Source organism: Pongo abelii, chromosome 10, assembly GCF_028885655.2.
Source record: "Pongo abelii isolate AG06213 chromosome 10, NHGRI_mPonAbe1-v2.0_pri, whole genome shotgun sequence".
Lineage (NCBI taxonomy): Eukaryota > Metazoa > Chordata > Mammalia > Primates > Hominidae > Pongo > Pongo abelii.
This window is the reverse complement of record NC_071995.2, coordinates 98,328,676-98,345,951: the sequence shown is the minus strand read 5'-3', so window position 1 is coordinate 98,345,951 and position 17,276 is coordinate 98,328,676. Positions and strand designations below refer to the sequence as shown.

Genomic DNA, 17,276 nt, shown 5'->3' with positions numbered 1-17,276 from the left:
TGACCATTATACTTTAGGAATTCACATTCTAAATCAGTAATATTTTTCAGTGTGATAGTGTGCTATTGAGTTAAATAGTTATAACCCAAAGATATCATAGGGTCAGCTGGGCGTGGTGGCTCACGCCTGTAATCCCAGCACTTTGGGAGGCCAAGGTGGGCAGATCATGAGGTCAGGATATCGAGACCATCCTGGCTAACACAGTGAAACCCCGCCTCTACTAAAAATACAAAAAAAAAAAAAATTAGTTGGGCATGGCGGTGGGCACCTGTAGTCCCAGCTACTCAGGAGGCTGAGGCAGGAGAATGGCGTGAACCTGGGAAGCGGAGGTTGCAGTGAACTGAGATCGCGCCACTGCACTCCAGCCTGGGCGACAGAGTGAGACTCCGTCTCAAAAAAAAAACAACATATCATAGGGTCCTGAAAAACAATCTTAAGCATTGGGTCAGTGCCCTTTAAGAGTTAATTCATGATCAAGAATGTTCCTAATCTTTGGTAGCAATAGGCCCCTGCCTTCTTTCTTGCTAAAATCTTTGTGTGTGTGTGTGTGTGTGTGTGTGTGTGTGTGTGTGTGTAGAACTTAATTTTTAAAAAATCACTTTCAGTGCTTGGTCTGTATATGTTTGAAATTACAGCAGTTAGATACTGATAGTATCTTTTGAGGACACTTCAGTGGTGTATATCTAGTAAGTTTTTCTTTTTCTTTCAGGAATTGATGCCAACATAAAGGATAGCTTAGGTAGAACTGTCTTGGACATTCTGAAAGAACATCCATCTCAGAAATCTCTCCAGATTGCAACACTCTTACAAGGTAAACAGTATTGAATGATGGATGAGTTTGCCTTAAAGTTAAGATGAGATTAAAACTGTTATAGTTTTCTTTTGGATTTTGAGTTAGTGTTTACTTTTGAGCAAACGTACTAGTTTTATTTTTTTCTGGTAGACTTTTAAACTAAATAATAATACCTTTTAATGTTTTATTTTTGTTTTTCAACTACTCAGTAAGTATTTTAAAGAAGTTAAGGTATTTATTTACTCATTTGATAATAGAAATATTTTTAAAATTCATATTTATGTAGTAAATATGTAGTTATGAGCTGGAAATTAATAAGGCTATAAAGTAGTGATGATTAAGTGTTATCTCACGTTTGAATAATACTTTCAGCATTTTCAGGGATTTGCTACTACTTTGGTTTCTATGACCCTATGAAGTAACATAAGTCAGATATTATTTTACTTTTGCACATAAGGGAAACTGAGGCTCTGAGAGATTTGATTTGTTCAAATTCGTGTATCTTAAGTGGCAGAGCTTGTATCTAAATGTTAGATTATCAATAATAACAAAAATTGTATTTAGCCAAAAGAATACAGATTATTTCCTCCCTAATCCAATGGTATAAAATAACTCAGTCTTACCAGCCTTAGTTTTTGGTAAAAGTCATTTAAGTGCATTTGTTGTTAGTGGCAGTCATTAGCTCTTTTGAAAGTTTGACAACTGTCTAGGTATGACTTTTGTTATTTGCAGCTTGCATACTTCTCCACTTGAACTAAAACTTTTATAACAAAATTAGACTTAAATGCTTTCTCTTCCTGTTTGGTGATTAGGCCTGACATGTAGCATGTTACTTAAAAACCCCAGATGTTTTTCTCTCCTTTAGCTCCTACCCTGTTCAGCAGTGACTGTCTCCTACACTTGTTATGGATTGGCTGCAAGTATGATAGAGGAGGGTGGTGAGATAGGTTTTATTAGGTGTCAGTTGGGAAGCTGAAGAACAGCATTGTTTTGCAGGGAGATAAATGAATTAAAACCAAGTCAGGCAGGGAACATGTAGATACAATAGTCAACAAAGGCCAAGGAGGAGTAAAGAATAGATGCACCATATGTGGCCATTATGCACTCTTCTCTATTTCCAAAATATTTCAGGGAAGTTCACACCCCTACAATTTTCTTATCAATTAGGAGTTTCTTATCAAAAAGAAGTTAATCACAAGTCAAATGCATGCAGAGATGAATCACAGAAAAATCCTGTCATAGCCTTTTATATAAATTAAAATTAAAATTAAATTGAATTAAAGCTAAAAAATAAGAGTGGCACATACTATTTTTTATCAGTCTTCTCCCTCTATGCACTTTGTATTTCATGTTGGACTTTTGACTCTCACTGAATTTTTTTTTTTTTTTTTTTTTTTTTTTTGAGAGGGACTTTTGCTCTTGTTGCCCAGGCTGGAGTGCAGTGGTGCGATCTTGGCTCACTGCAACCTCTGCCTCCCGGGTTCAAGTGATTCTACTGCCTCAGTGTCCCAAGTAGCTGGGATTATAGGCACTTGCCACCATGTCTGGCTACTTTTTGTATTTTTAGTAGAGAGGGGGTTTTACCATGTTGGCCAGTCTGGTCTGGAACTCCTGAACTCAGGTGATCCAGCCACCTTGGCCTCTTAAAGTGCTGGGATTACAGGCATGAGCCACAGCGCCCAGCCTCTCACTGAACATTTTTTTTGCTTTTTGAGAGGGAGTCTCACTCTGTCACCCAGGCTGGAGTGCAGTGGCGCCCTCTGGGCTCACTGCAAGCTCCTCCTCCCGGATTCACGTCATTCTCCTGCCTCAGCCTCTCCAGTAGCTGGGACTACAGGCATCCGCCACCACGCCCAGCTAATTTTTTTGGTATTTTTAGTAGAGACGGGGTTTCACGATGTTAGCCAGGATGGTCTGGATCTCCTGACTTCGTGGGCCACCTGCCTTGGCCTCCCAAAGTGCTGGGATTACAGGTGTGAGCTACCGTGCCCGGCTGCCTCTCGCTGAACTTTTAAAAACTGAAGCATGGGCCGGGCGTGGTGGCTCACGCCTGTAATCCCAGCACTTTGGGAGGCCGAGGTGGGCGGATCACGAGGTCAGGAGATCTAGACCATCCTGGCTAACACGGTGAAACCCCGTCTCTACTAAAAATACAAAAACTTAGCCGGGCACGGTGGTGGGCACCTGTAGTCCCAGGTACTTGGGAGGCTGAGGCAGGAGAATGGCGTGGACCCAGGAGACGGAGGTTGCAGTGAGCCGAGATCACACCACCGCACTCCAGCCTGAGCAACAGAGCGAGATTCCGTCTCAAAAAAAACAAACACAACAAACAAACAAACAAAAAACAAAACTGAAGCATGTGTGTAATATGCCTTTTGGGAAAAGCAAAATAAATGTCACCCACTAGAAAATGGGGTGTGACATAATCATGGACTTTTTAAAAACATACTGCATTGGTTTATCTAAGATGAAATGTTGTTATATGGGAGTAACTATCTTTGCTCTCCTAAATGGTCAAGATTAATTAGGTATGTTAATTTGTGATAGGACATACAGGACATCTTTGAAGTTCTCTAATTACTGGCAAATTTCAGAATGTGAACACATCATCTCTGTTCTTTGCATTCCTGGATTTCCCTGGTAGAAATTATTTGAATGGTATGAGGACATACTTGTTTGGCATGAGAATACAAATTTTCTTTATTAGATTTTAAGAAAAAGGTTCTTGAATAAAGAAGTATAAGCAAATGATCTGTATGAAAAGGGATCTGTTCATTTAATCTTTATACAGAGGCTACAAACTAGCCACTTGTGGGCTGAACGCTTTGGCAGATAGCACACATGCTTTGTTTATATCACATATTTTGAGCCCACATTGTGTTTCCATAAAAATTGAATTAGCTGTTAACATTGAAAAATCTAGAATTTGGCAGGGCGCGGTGGCTCACGCCTGTAATCCCAGCACTTTGGGAGGCCGAGGTGGGCGGATTACAAGGTCAGGAGTTCGAGACCAGCCTGGAGAACATGGTGAAACCCTGTCTCTACTAAAAATACAAAAAAAATGAGCCGGGTGTGGTGGCACCTGTCTGTAGTCTCAGCTACTTCGGGGGGCTGAGGCAGGAGAATTATTTGAACCTGGGAGGCAGAGGTTGCAGTGAGTCGAGATTGCACCACTGCACTCCAGCCTGGGCGACAGAGCGAGAATCCATCTCAAACAAACAAACAAACAAACAAAAAGAAACAAAAAAACCCCTAGAATTTTAGCTCAAACTCTGGAGTTTTGGTTTCTCTAGAAGAAGTTTTATTTCAGGGATGAACTTTAGATTGGTCATTTGTTCTCTGGATAAACATGGCCTGTGAGGCTAAATATTGGTTAACATTTATTTCTACATTCAGATGCTGTTTTCTTTATGATTAAGAGAAAAGTGAGATGTTTTCTTGTCTTATATTTATCTGACTTTGCCACCTATTAGCTGAATGAACATGGACAAGTTAATAATACTCCTCCTTTACTTGTAATCTTTAAAATTTAGATGGTGCATGTGTCATAGTTTTGTAAGGATTAGATGAGTTAATTTATACAAAACACTTAGAACAATGCTGGGTCCATAGTAAGCAATATTTAAGTTTAAGCTGCTATTCCTAATATTATATCTGTATCAAAACTGGAAAAATGAAAAATAGGCTGAGTATAGGACATTACTTCAAGAATAATGGCAATGAACATTATTTCTTTGTGGAAATAAAGTTAATATGCAAATTATGCTTATCTTACAAGATTACAGCACCATTTTGAAATGAACTTATTCCATTTCATTCATTTATGTTACCTGGCTGGTTGTGGTATCCATCTGAATTTGACATTCCTGTTTTGGGGATTAAATCTATTCAAAGCATCTTTCAGACAGTTTGAAATCTTCAGATGGAAAATAAGGAGACCAAGGAGTTTATTGTGTCTTCAATAGGTGAATTTATTTTTAAGGAAAGAATGTTTTAAGTTTAGGTTTTAGAAGAAAGGGGTTCAAGAGTTTCTCCCAAATAATCCAGTGTCCTTTTTTAATTAAAACTTTAAGTAAATAGCTCATCATGGTGTTCTTTTGATATGTTTGGTTTTTTGAAGTTCTTTTGAAAACTTAGGATATATTTAGGATATGAGAAAATAAATGAAAAACTGATCACCAGAAGTAAAACATAAAATTTATTGATTTTAAAATAAATGAATTAAAGTATGTAATCTCAAAAATGTATACACACAGAGTATTTAGAAGGCGTGGGAAGATCTACAGTCCTCGAAGAGCCTGTACAGGAAGATGCAACACAAGAAACACACATTTCATCTCCTGTTGAGTCTCCTTCCCAAAAGACCAAAAGTGAGTACGTAATTATAAAGCCCTGGAAACTATACTAGACTTGTATGTACAGTTGTGAAAATTTCAAGTCTAATAGGTTATATCCTATACTCTATATTTCATCCATTTATAAGAGCTCCTGCTACTGATTAGGGCTTCTCAGCCCTGAGATACAGTAGTGAGCAAAGCAGAAAACTATCCCTGCTGTAATGAAGTTTATCTGGAGTATATATTTGTTAAACGTGTTTTTTTCTTAAATGTATTTTTCCCCAGCTTTATTGAAGTATACTTGGCAAATAAAAATTGTATATATTTACAGTGTGCAACTTGATATATACTTTGTGGAATAATTGCCAAAATCAAGCTAATTAACATAGCCATCATCTCACATAGTATTTTTTTTTTTTTTTTTTTTTGGAGAGGACACTTAAGATCAACTCTCTTAGCAAGTTTCAGGTATACAATAGAACATTATTAACTGTAGTCACCATGCTGTATTTTAAATCTCCAGAATTTATTAATCCCCCCCATAACTGAACCTTTGTACCCTTTGATCAACACTTTCCCATCTCCTCCACTCCCCAGCCCCTGGCATTCACCATTCTACTCTCTGTTTTATGACTTTGACTTTTTCAGATTCCACATGTGAGATCATGCAGTATTTGTCTTTCCGTACCTGGTTCATCTCACTTAGCATAATGTCCTCTAGGTTCATCCATGTTGTTACAAATGGCAGGATCTCCTTCTTTTTAAAGGCTAAATAATAGTCCATTGTTTGTGTAGTGTGTATATAAATGTATACACACATTGCATTTTCTTTATCCATTCATCTGACAGTGGATACTTCAGTTGTTTTCATGTCTTGGCTGTTCTGAAGAATGCTGCAATGAACAGAAGGGTGCAGATATCTCTCCAAGATACTGGTTTCATTTCCTTTGAATAAGCACCCCAAAGTGGGATTACTGAATCATATGGTAATTCTATTTTTAATTTTTTGAGGAATCTCCATGCTGTTTTCCATAGAGCCTTTACCATTTTACATTCCCACGGACAGCATACAGGGTTCCCTTTCTCCACATCCTCAGAAACATCTCCTATCTTTTGTCTTTTTGGGAATAGCCATTCTAATAGATGAGAGATGATTCCCCATTGTGGCTTTGATTTACATTTGCCTGATTATTAGTGATATTGAGCACCTTTTCATATACCTTTGGTCATTTATGTGCCTTTTTTGAAGAAATGTCTATTCGAGTCCTTAGCCCATTTTAAAATTAGGTTATTTGTGTTTTTGCTATTGAGTTATGTGAATTCCTTATGTATTTTGCATATTAACCCCTTACCAGATCTATGGTTTGCAAATATTTTCTCCCATTCCTTAAGTTATCTTTTTAGTGTGTTGATTGTTTCATTTGCAGTGCAGAAGCTTTTTAGTTTGATCCAATTCTGCGTGTTCATTTTTGCTTTTGTTCATATCCAAGAAATCATTGTCCAAACCAATATCAAGTTTTTTCCTTATGTTTTCTTCTAGGAGTTTCATATTTTCAGGTCTTAATGTTCCAGTCTTTATACCATTTGTGTTGATTTTTACATAGGGGATGAGATAAGGGTCATATTTCATGCTTTTGCATGTGGCTATCCACTTTCCCAACACTATTTATTGAAGAGACTATCTTTTCCACATTTTGTGTTCTTGGAACCCTTGTGAAGAGTATGGTACAGGCATGAAAACAAACATATATACCAATAAAACAGAATAAAGTCCAGAAATAAATCCATGCATCTATAGTCAGCTGGTGTTAAATATGTTTTTATGTCAGAATAAAAATATTAAAATCTGGATTGTAACTGCTGGACCTTTTTTTCAGAATAAATTACAGGTATAAGGTATCTTTCTGAGACTGTTTAGAAATGTGCATATTTTCATGTAATCTACAAAATCTTCGTGTTTGACAGATGATACATATTATTTATCTGTTTCTTTTGTGTTTTTACTTTATATCATATATCATAATTCTTAAGGTACTGATTACCTATATTATTATTTGTTTAAATAACTTGTGCTATTTCTGTTTATTGAACCTAGGAAGAAGTTTCTCAGCACCATTTCAAATTTGCTAATGAATTCTGTCAGTGAAGTAAAATACCAATGAAAGGTTATAGAAATTAAATCCTATAATAAGTGAAGCTTTGGGAATTGTAATTCCAGATGCTTTTATGTACTATGTATATATAAAACCTTACAATAATTATTTCTATTTTGAAAAAAATAAAAATAGGCAAAATTATAATCTCTTTTGCCCATTAATATTGTTGTACTAATTATGGTTGAGTACCTTGTTTTCAGCAGAATAGTGTCTGACTGCTTAATCTATTTATATTTTGAGTTCTATCACCATAGCAGTCATATTTTTATTGCTTAACATTAAGTTTTAACAATAGCCTTTCTTGAAACTTCTGAAAAAATTATTCTCATAGGTGAAACCGTCACTGGAGAATTATCAAAACTCTTGGATGAAATAAAACTCTGTCAAGAAAAGGATTATTCGTTTGAAGACTTGTGCCACACAATATCAGACCACTACTTAGATAATTTGAGCAAGATTTCAGAGGAAGAACTTGGGAAAAATGGAAGCCAGAGTGTAGTAAGTAAGGTGGGGGGGAATGAAGATAATGTGTCTGTCTTTGCCAGTTCAGTATGTACACTTAAGAGGCATGGGATGTGGTGCATTATCAGATTCCGCCACTCGAAGATGTCGGTTTTCTGATTGCTCTTTTCCTGACGTTCTATGGGGTTTTGCTCTCAGTGCATGTGTAGGGGAAGGAGTGCTTTGACAGACCACTTCATGGTCTCTCTACTGTTAGACTCTTTCTTAAACAAGTGGATTTTTAGTATTTGTTGTTGTTGTTGTTGTTGTTGTTGTATTCCTTTAGTTTTACTGGGCATAATGATGTTGGTTCCCAAAAAAAGACAAAAACCTTCCTTTCTACTGTCTTCCCCGTTTTCTCTATGAACTCAGACTAACAGAGCAGAGCCACACGTATAGTTTCCTCACTTCCTCCTGAAGTCATAGTAGGAGAGAAATGTGGAAAGTTCAGTCTGCGTATTTTTATAATATTATGCAAATCCCAAGAGGTTTCTCTTCGATAAGCTGAGAATCTTAAGCATGAGTTAGTTCCTGTGACAACCACTTTATGATAGTGTTCTTTGAAAATATTGTCATATAAAATATTAAAGGTTATATGAGGCAGAAAAGCAGATGATATAGTTGAGTAAGAGCAAGTATTTCTATTTATTAGGAATAAGAGTTTACAAAGAAGAAAGAGGGGAGATAAGATTAGAAGGATAGATTGAGGTCAGGCCATGGGTGATTCTCGCTCATTTGGATTTTTATATGAACGCAAAAGCAAGAAAAACTATAGAGAATAAATCAGTTTAATATTAAGATCTTTAAACCTACTTTTTGTCCTGTAGAGGAAGGACTTATAGTATGTACTGGTATTAAAGGAAATACATTATTCTGATAAGAAATCTTTAGTCGCTTTTAGAACTTAATTTGTTGCAGATATATCATACTTTATGCAAAAGCCAGTAATAGAGTGAACTGTGTTAAGTATGTCATATTATTTGTGAAAACTAAAAAAAAACCTTGCTAAGTATAGTGACTGTCCATTATGAGAACATTTACTTAATTTAGTTACTTAAAGTAAGCTGTGACACTGTTTCCTGGGATAGCACTTGCTAATCTAGTTCCATGGCTAGTCCTACCTCCTTGGCCTGCTTTTTTTGTTTCATTTTGTTTTTGTGCTTCACTGTCTTTTGTAAAAACATCCTATTATTGGCCCCAATAAAAATTCTTTATGAATAACTATGAACAGTTGTATATGTACTGAAGTAAATACCTGTAAGTTTTACCAAATGAAATTTTTATATTAATGAAATAATTTATAATAGTAACTTTAATGTTGGGACAAAATCCTCTGTTAAAAAATCTGAAACAGGTATATGCTCTCTCCAGATTACCTATCAGTTACATTTTAATATTTCCTTGAAAGTTAGTTAGAACTTAAAAAATATTTGTTCTATATGAACAACACATAGTGTTTACATTTTTAGATCCATCTTCAAAGATTTATGTAAACTGGCAGCTTCTGACCTTCTACTTGTAAAACCACAGATATTCTGAAAGCCCTAATTTTTTAGACCAGGGTTTCCAAACTTTTTTGTTGTACATACCATTAGTAAACAAATTTTGAGCAAATATCCCTGATTATTTGTAAATTATATATATATATGGACTACATTTCTAGTAATATTTGATGTAAATTATGAGACATACACAACAAAATAAATTCAAATTGAGGAAGGTGGAGAATAAGTGTAAAACAGAAGCTCTAATTACTTTTCGTTTACTCAATGAATATCTTGTATGCCCTGGGGTCTGTATGTGCTGCTTGGAGACCATGATTCAAGTTTCTGTCTTTCAGGAAGTGACGGCAAAGGCTTTTGACTTTGAGAGAGTGACAATAGTTTGGGGAAAAGATGTTCAATTTTTTTGTAAGCCAAAGACTGTATTGTGATAGTGGCAAGAAAGAAATTAATGCTCATAAATTGAGCGTTAAGGTTTTGAAATCTGAGCTCATGCTTTTCTAACACCACTCTTCGTTCCTGTGACAAACCTTTACAATAGTGTTCTTTGAAAATATTTCCCTATAAAATATTAAAGATTATGTGGAGGGAGAAAAGCAGATGGTATATATGAGTAAGAGCAAATAATTCTGTTTATTTGGAAGAACAGAGTTTACAAAGGGGAAAGATGAGAGTTTAGAAGTCTAGTTTGAGGTCAGGTCGTGGATAATTATGAATGTCAGGCTAAGAATTTTGGTATTTTTTTTTAAGAAATGAGAAAAATCTAAAGGATTTTGGGCAGATAAAAGACATCATTAGAACTGACCTTTCAGAAAATGAATCTGATAGAAACCTGTTAGCGAATGTTTAAAAAGTAATCAAATTACTTTGACTCTTTTCTGTAGCCTGTGTTTTATTTGAATTCATTCTGTGTTTTGTTGAATATTTGTTTCTATTCATCAAAATTTTTTTTCCAGAATATTGCTTCAATTATACTCTTACATGATGCAAAAAGCTTAGTCAAGTGCAGGTCACCTAATATAGGTCACCTAATACAGATGGTTCTTACCATGTTTTGAGTTGTGGGATTTATAATAGATATGGTTCTTGATTTCAAGTGATTCAAAACACCTTTCCTAAGGAGACTTCAGTCACAGTGTGTAGACTGTAACTGAAGACTAACATATAAAACACTGAATAAATAAGAACTGACACTTATCAGTTTTTGCTATTTGCTACTCTAATGCTTTACATGATTTAAGTCGCTTATTAAGTAATCCTAACAATATGGATTTAGAAAATGACTTAGCTGCCAAGTGGCAGAGTGAGGATTCAAACTCTGAGCCAGTGTTTTTAATTCTCAGCCACATTTCTTATAGTATGCTACCTTGTGGCCAAAGGAATTTTTAAAAGGGAGGGACCAGTGAATATTTACAGACACTCATTGAAGTCTTTGTGGAGGTAGGGAGAGACTAAGCTGTGTCCTGGTGAAAGGGGAGCTGTGCTTTTCACTTTTGTTGGGACAAATGATTGAGAAAGGATTCCAGCCTGAAGAAACAGTAAGTGCAAGAGCACAGAGATGAGAATTAGTGCATAATTTGAGAATGATTTACGATGAGAGTTTGTTTTGGAAAGTAGTAAGAACTAAAGTTGGATAAGTAATGATAATACCTCAATTTATGGAACACTTTACTTGTATTAACTGATTTAATCCTCACAATAACCCTTTGAAAAGGATAGTATTATTTCTCCGTACAGGGAGCTTTTATGACTTTCCCAGTTTCATGCGGTAATTACAGAGCCAAGAACACAGACATTCTGGAGATGGAGCCATAACCACTTTCCACTCAACTCTATTGTCAGAGAACAAAGGCAGCTAAGTAGATTGGGAGGCTAGTCAGAAGTTTAAAATTGATCCTGAGAATAAATTCTTGTGTAGGAGAGTTCTCCTGAAAGTAACATTTTTTGGAAAATAAAAGTGGTAGTTGTATGTTGCTTGATCTGGGGAGAGGCTCAAACAATGGTTCTCAGCCATAGTTGTACATTAGATTTACCTAGAGAGGATCTAAAAAATAAATACTGATGCCCTCAGATACCAGTCCAGACCAACTAAATCAAAATAATTTTGGGTAGCTCTGAGCATTGTTCTTGGAAAAGCTTCTCAGGTCTAACATCCATACTACTGGTCTAGGGAGCCAAAAATCAGCCAATATGTTACTGAGGTAATTCAGGTCTGAGATGATGAGTCAGAACTGAGGTCTTGAAAACACCGCAAAACTAGAATTTTTTGAGATAGAACAAATCTCGTAGATCTTAATGTCCAGCCTACTGCTCCAATTCCCAAGTGTAAGAGCTTCTAAAAGTCTCTTGAATTAGGGATTATCTATGCTATAACAAATTAGTGTAGATTGGGTGGCTTGAAAAAGAAAAAAGCATTTATTTCTCACAGTTCTGGAGTCTGAGAAGCCCAAGATCAAGGTACCCAGCAGAGCTGGTAGCTGGTGAGGGCCTGCTTCCTGGTTTGCAGAGGGCTGTCTTCTGGTTGTATCTTCATGTGGCAAAGAACAGAGGGGAAAAAAGCAGGTTCTCCTGATGTGTGTTTTTTTTGTTTTTTTTTTTTTTTTTTTTTGAGACGGAGTCGTGCTCTGTCACCAGGCTGGAGTGCAGTGGCACAATCTCGGCTCATTGCAACCTCCGCCTCCCAGGTTCAAGCGATTCCCCTGCCTCAGCCTCCTGAGTAGCTGGGACTACAGGCACGTGCCACCACACCTGGCTAATTTTTTGTATTTTAGTAGACACGAGGTTTCACCATGTTGGCCAGGATGGTCTTGATCTCCTGACCTTGTGATCCGCCTGCCTCGGCTTCCCAAAGTGCTGGGATTACAGGCTTGAGTCACTGCGCCCAGCCCTCCCAATGTTTTTTTATATGAACACTAGCACATCATAAGGGGTTATCATCTGATGACCTCCCTACACCCCCTCCCTAATACCATCACATTGGGGGTTAGGATTTCAACATATGAACTTGGAGGGGAACACCGATGTGAGGTTCATAGCAAGGAGGCTTTTAGTTTATCATCAAGGAAAATCCAAACTGCAGTGAAACCACAGTCCTCAATTATAACATTTCTATGTTATATTGGAATATTAAATGTGGAAAACATTTCTGTATGTCTGTTATTTATATTACTGGTTAAATGATGACCATTTGGGTTCAGTTAAAATTTAATTTCATAGGATATGAAACATCCAACTTGCTGATTGTAATATGACAAGTAATTCCAAAAGTTATTTCGGAGAAATAAAAATGTAAGGAAATATGTTTTGTAGCATCCATATTATTAATTAATGTATTTTACATATTAATGATGTGGCTTGAGTTTTGGAAGTATTTTACTTATATTCTTAGTTCAGTTTAGCTTTCGTTGTCTCTTTCTTCCAATAGAGGGCACTCTGATTCAGTAATTTCAAATACAAAACCAGCCATCTTATGTAAGAACTTTTATTTTTGAATCGGAGATTTTTGTTTCTATTAAAATATTAGCTGTAATATGGTAGTTTGAACACTTTAACTAATATAAGTGAAAAATTAAATTCTTATTATGATTGAATGTATTCAATTGGAGGTTTTGCATGTAATATAAAGGCTAGCTCAAGTTAAAATTGCATTTTGTCTTGCATACATTTTAATTCAAAAGTCAGTCTGTTTTATATACTCTTATAATATGCATCTGAAACCATTTTCTAAATTGAATTAGGACATTATATAATCTAGAATGTAAATTTTGAAGAAATATAAATATCCTAACATTCTTTACCAACTCATGAAATTTAGGTTTTTGAAAGAATGTAAAATCATCTGAAAAAATTTTCTATTCTCTTTATGTTTTCCCAAGCCTTATATTCATGTTTTTTCCTCCATGTGTATAAACAATCTATACAATTCTTAAATGTGAACACAGCATGCCATAGAGAAATTTGATGATAAGGATCATTAGAGCAGATTTCAGAATCCAGGTACTAGGAAAACTTTTTTTTTTTTTAACATTTGTAATAGAACATTACCTCATCAGCATATGTCTTTAAGAAGTTAATAAGGAGCTTAAGGGATGAAACGTGTTATATATTTTTTTCTCTTGAAGGAGAACACAGACACAAGCAGCATCTAAAGCTTTTGGTTTCAAAGGGGTTGCATTGGCAGGTTTTGTGCAATTTCGTTCAGCAACTATGCCTCTTTTCTGTTATTTTACTTTCTTTTGCAATGCAAAATATTTAATTACATGTCAGCCTTCTGAAGTGTGAGGTATTTTATTTTAGTATTTTAAGATTTCAAGATTTACCTTGAAGGATTTTCAGTTTTTTTAATGCCAAGCTATTCTTGAGAATACTCTCTGGGAGTGAGGTCCCTACTTTTGGAAAATATACTTAATTTAGTTCTAAAATTCATCAAGTTTTAAAGATCAGTAGAGTCAGATTAGATTGCCTAAAAACCAAATGGTGTTTCTGAAATAAAGTTTACCTTCAAACACATTCTAACCCAGTTTCTAGAGCTTATTATCAGGAATGCATCAATTTCAGAATTTGGAGAGACCTTCGTGGCTATCTTACCCAATTTCTGTCAGATTTAGAGAATCTTGGGAGTCTAATTTTTTGAAATGTAAATAGAGGCTTATTATAGGAACATAACTGATTCTTTAGCATATATAATTTTTTATAGTGGTGCTAAATCTTAAGCAGTGGTATACAGTGTTCAAAAGAACATTCTAACCTGAACAATTTATGTCTTACGTAGTTGAACAGACCTTTTTGTGGTGACTCAAGGTGATTCAACTAAGATTTGAAATCTAACAGATTTTGCAAGAATTAGGGAATGTAGAACTAGGATCCTGTTGACCTGCATTTATACATTGAAAAAAATACCATTAACCACACATATGTACTGTATGTACATTAATGGAAAAATCCAGAATCAGAAGGGTAAGATTTTTGTTCCTACCCTCACCTCAGGAAGAACTTTTTGTAACCTTAGGGAATCTAGGAAGTCCTTGAGAAAATGGCTAGTAGAATAAAAGAGTCATTTTTCTGAACTTCTAGCACACTTGCTTTTTACCATTCATGATACATCTCTTTCTGCCTTGCCTTGTAGGTGTATATGTTTTACGTTACTTCTTATATACTCCTTGACAGTAGGTTCATTATTAGATTGATCTCTGTAGTCACATCCTGCCTCACACAGTGCCTTGAATGTAGTGGTCTCTCAGTGAAAGTTCATTGACAGAATAAATGCATAAAAAGGCAAAGACTGCATATAAAAGTGTATATGTTCTTGCAAATGAACCATTATCATTGCAAAATGCATCTAATTATTTGGAGATGAATTACAGAGACCAAAGTGGAGGCTTTTCCCAGCAATCATGATGGGACTCTCAACCATCTTTCTTAGGGAGATAACTTAGTCTAGCAGTTAAGAGCATGAGATTGTGAGTCCTACAGATTTGGGTTTACAACTCTGTTCTGCAGCTTACTAGCAGGGTGACCTTTGGAAGTTACTTGATATTTCCAAGCCTTAGTTTCTTCATCGGTTAAAAAAATTTTACTCTGGCTTTCTGTCAGCCATAGAAAAGAGCTATTTTGTTCTCTTTTGTGTTGCTGAAGAGATCTTGATTTTTATGTTTCACAGACTTTGTCCAATTTTGTCCAGACATTCTAAATAGTCACAAAATGTCAATGTAGAGGGGATTTCTCTAGTGAAAAGTGAAATATTTTGTTCTTGGATTGGTCTGAGTCAATATGTTACTTGGAAAAAACCATATCTATTCTAATCAACTTTGCAGAAGTTAGGGAGGAATAGCAAATATGACAAATAATTGAACTTATATGAGAAATTATCTCAATAGGCTGAAATCTTGGCTCCAGGTAAAAACATAGAGTTCAGTGGGAGTTAGTATAAAATCTTATATTTAGATTCCTTAAAAATCACTGGTATAAATACAAGATGGGGGAGATTTAATGTCAGGGAGTAGTTCACACAAAAGTTTTAGGGTATATAAATGACTAGAACTGCTACGTGAACCAGCAGTGAGATGTAGCTACTAAAAATATCAGTAAACAGTGACCAAACTATGATATCTGAAAATAATTGTAACACTAGAAGCTAGCATTTATTAAGTACTAAATTTTCACTACATGCTAGGTAGGCATTGTGTAAACATGTTAAAAATCATTGTCTCCTTTATTCCTGACAACAATCCCATGAAGTAGGTTTTATTATCCTCAACATGGGAATCAGGAGTAAAGTAAGTTGCCCAGAAGGTAAATCTGGGATCTGAATGTAGGTCCAATGTCTTACAAGTAGATCATTCTGTCTTTCATTACTGTCTTCCAGATTGACCTCTCACCATTTCATCATTCCTGCCAGTTTGTGGGTTCAGACCATCATTTCCCCTCACCTGAGTTACTTCAAGAGCCTCCTACCCTGTCTACCCACTTTTATTCTCTCCTCTTCATCTGCTCGTATTTATTCTGAGCAATGCTGCCAAGTCAGTATGCCTTAAGTGCCATTCTGGTCATGTTATTTTCCTACTCAAAACTAGCCCTGGTCCTCACTGCAAATGTTAAATAGAAACTTTTAACTCAGGCATTCAAGACCCTTCATTTCTAGCTTCATCATATTTTTCCAGCTTTATCTGCTAGTAATGTCTTAGATAAATATATTTTAGTAAAATGGATTATTCTTGGCCAGGCACGGTGGCGCATGCCTGTAATCTCAGCACTTTGGAAGGCTGAGACTGGAGGATCACCTGAGGTCAGGAGTTAGAGACCAGCCTGGCCAACATGGTGAAACTCTGTCTTTACTAAAAATACAAAAACTAGCCGGGCCTGGTGGTGTGCACCTGTCATCCCAGCTACTCGGGAGGCTGAGGCAGGAGAATCGCTTGAACCCGGGAGGTGGAGGTTGCAGTGAGCCAAGATTGCTCCACTGCACTCCAGCCTGGATGACAAGAGTGAAACTCTGTCTCTAAATAAATAAATAAAATGGATTACTCTCAAACATGTCTGTCTTTCTTATTGTCCACGTTGTTTTGTCCATATATATTTTCCCTGCCATCTCTACTTATAGAAAACTATTTTTGATCCTTCTATTTAGATCTAACTATTTGCATCATTATGCTGATTTGTATTAATTATGCATGAATCATCTTTTTTGACTTTGCCTATAAGCTCCTTGAAGACAGGGAAAATATTAATCTGTGTGTGTGCATGTATTTGTCCTTAGCATAGTTCCTCACTCACATGCTTAGCAAACATTTATTGAATTGATAGAACAGGTCATGGGCATAAAAACATCTGTTTGATACCTGTATTTTGGTGTAGACATATGAGAAAAATTCTAACATGGAATATTTATGATCTGAGAAGAACTTCCTCTGTTGGTTGATTTTTCAAATAAAGAATACCTCGCCACTTTCTATGAGGATGAAATAAAATACCCCGATAAACTATATTATTGACTTCACAATATATCGCTAGCATCTTAAGTCAAATTGTATTTTTTTTAGGTAATAGTACATCTCTCTCACTGATGACAAGGATATCCTGTATTACAAATACCATGTTTAATTCCTGATAACATATACGAAGGAAGTATATAGTATATGAATATAGGAAATATGTCTGATTACATTATTAATTTTTGAATTCCTAAATATTTATGTGATAAACATTTTTGAATTAATCCTTGTTATTCTTTCTGTATTATTGAGATGGGGCTATTTTGTTTTGTTTTTTTTCTTCCAGCTTTTATTGTAGGTTCAGTGAGGTACATATGCAGGTTTGTTACATGGGTAAACTGTGTGTCACTGGGATTTGGTGTACAAATGATTTATTCTCCCAGGTAATGAGCATGGTACCCAATATGTAGCTTTTTGATCCCTACTCTCCTCCCATGCTACACCCTCAAGTAAGCCCCAATGTCTGTTGTTCCCCTCTTTGTGTCCATGTGTATTTC

At 35.8% G+C, this 17,276-nt stretch overlaps 1 protein-coding gene across 5 annotated transcripts in view; it reads left to right on the top strand.

The window, feature by feature from the left end:
* The window catches only part of ANKS1B (ankyrin repeat and sterile alpha motif domain containing 1B), a 1,278,065-nt gene that overhangs the window by 224,320 nt on the left and 1,036,469 nt on the right, over positions 1–17,276 (top strand). For all 5 annotated transcript variants that reach the window (XM_024256170.3, XM_024256168.3, XM_024256167.3 and 2 more), the window contains exons 6-8: positions 710–811; positions 5,050–5,163; positions 7,618–7,784. In XM_024256170.3, coding sequence (XP_024111938.1) covers positions 710–811; positions 5,050–5,163; positions 7,618–7,784 — 383 coding nt within the window. The remainder of the gene's footprint in view (positions 1–709; positions 812–5,049; positions 5,164–7,617; positions 7,785–17,276) is intronic.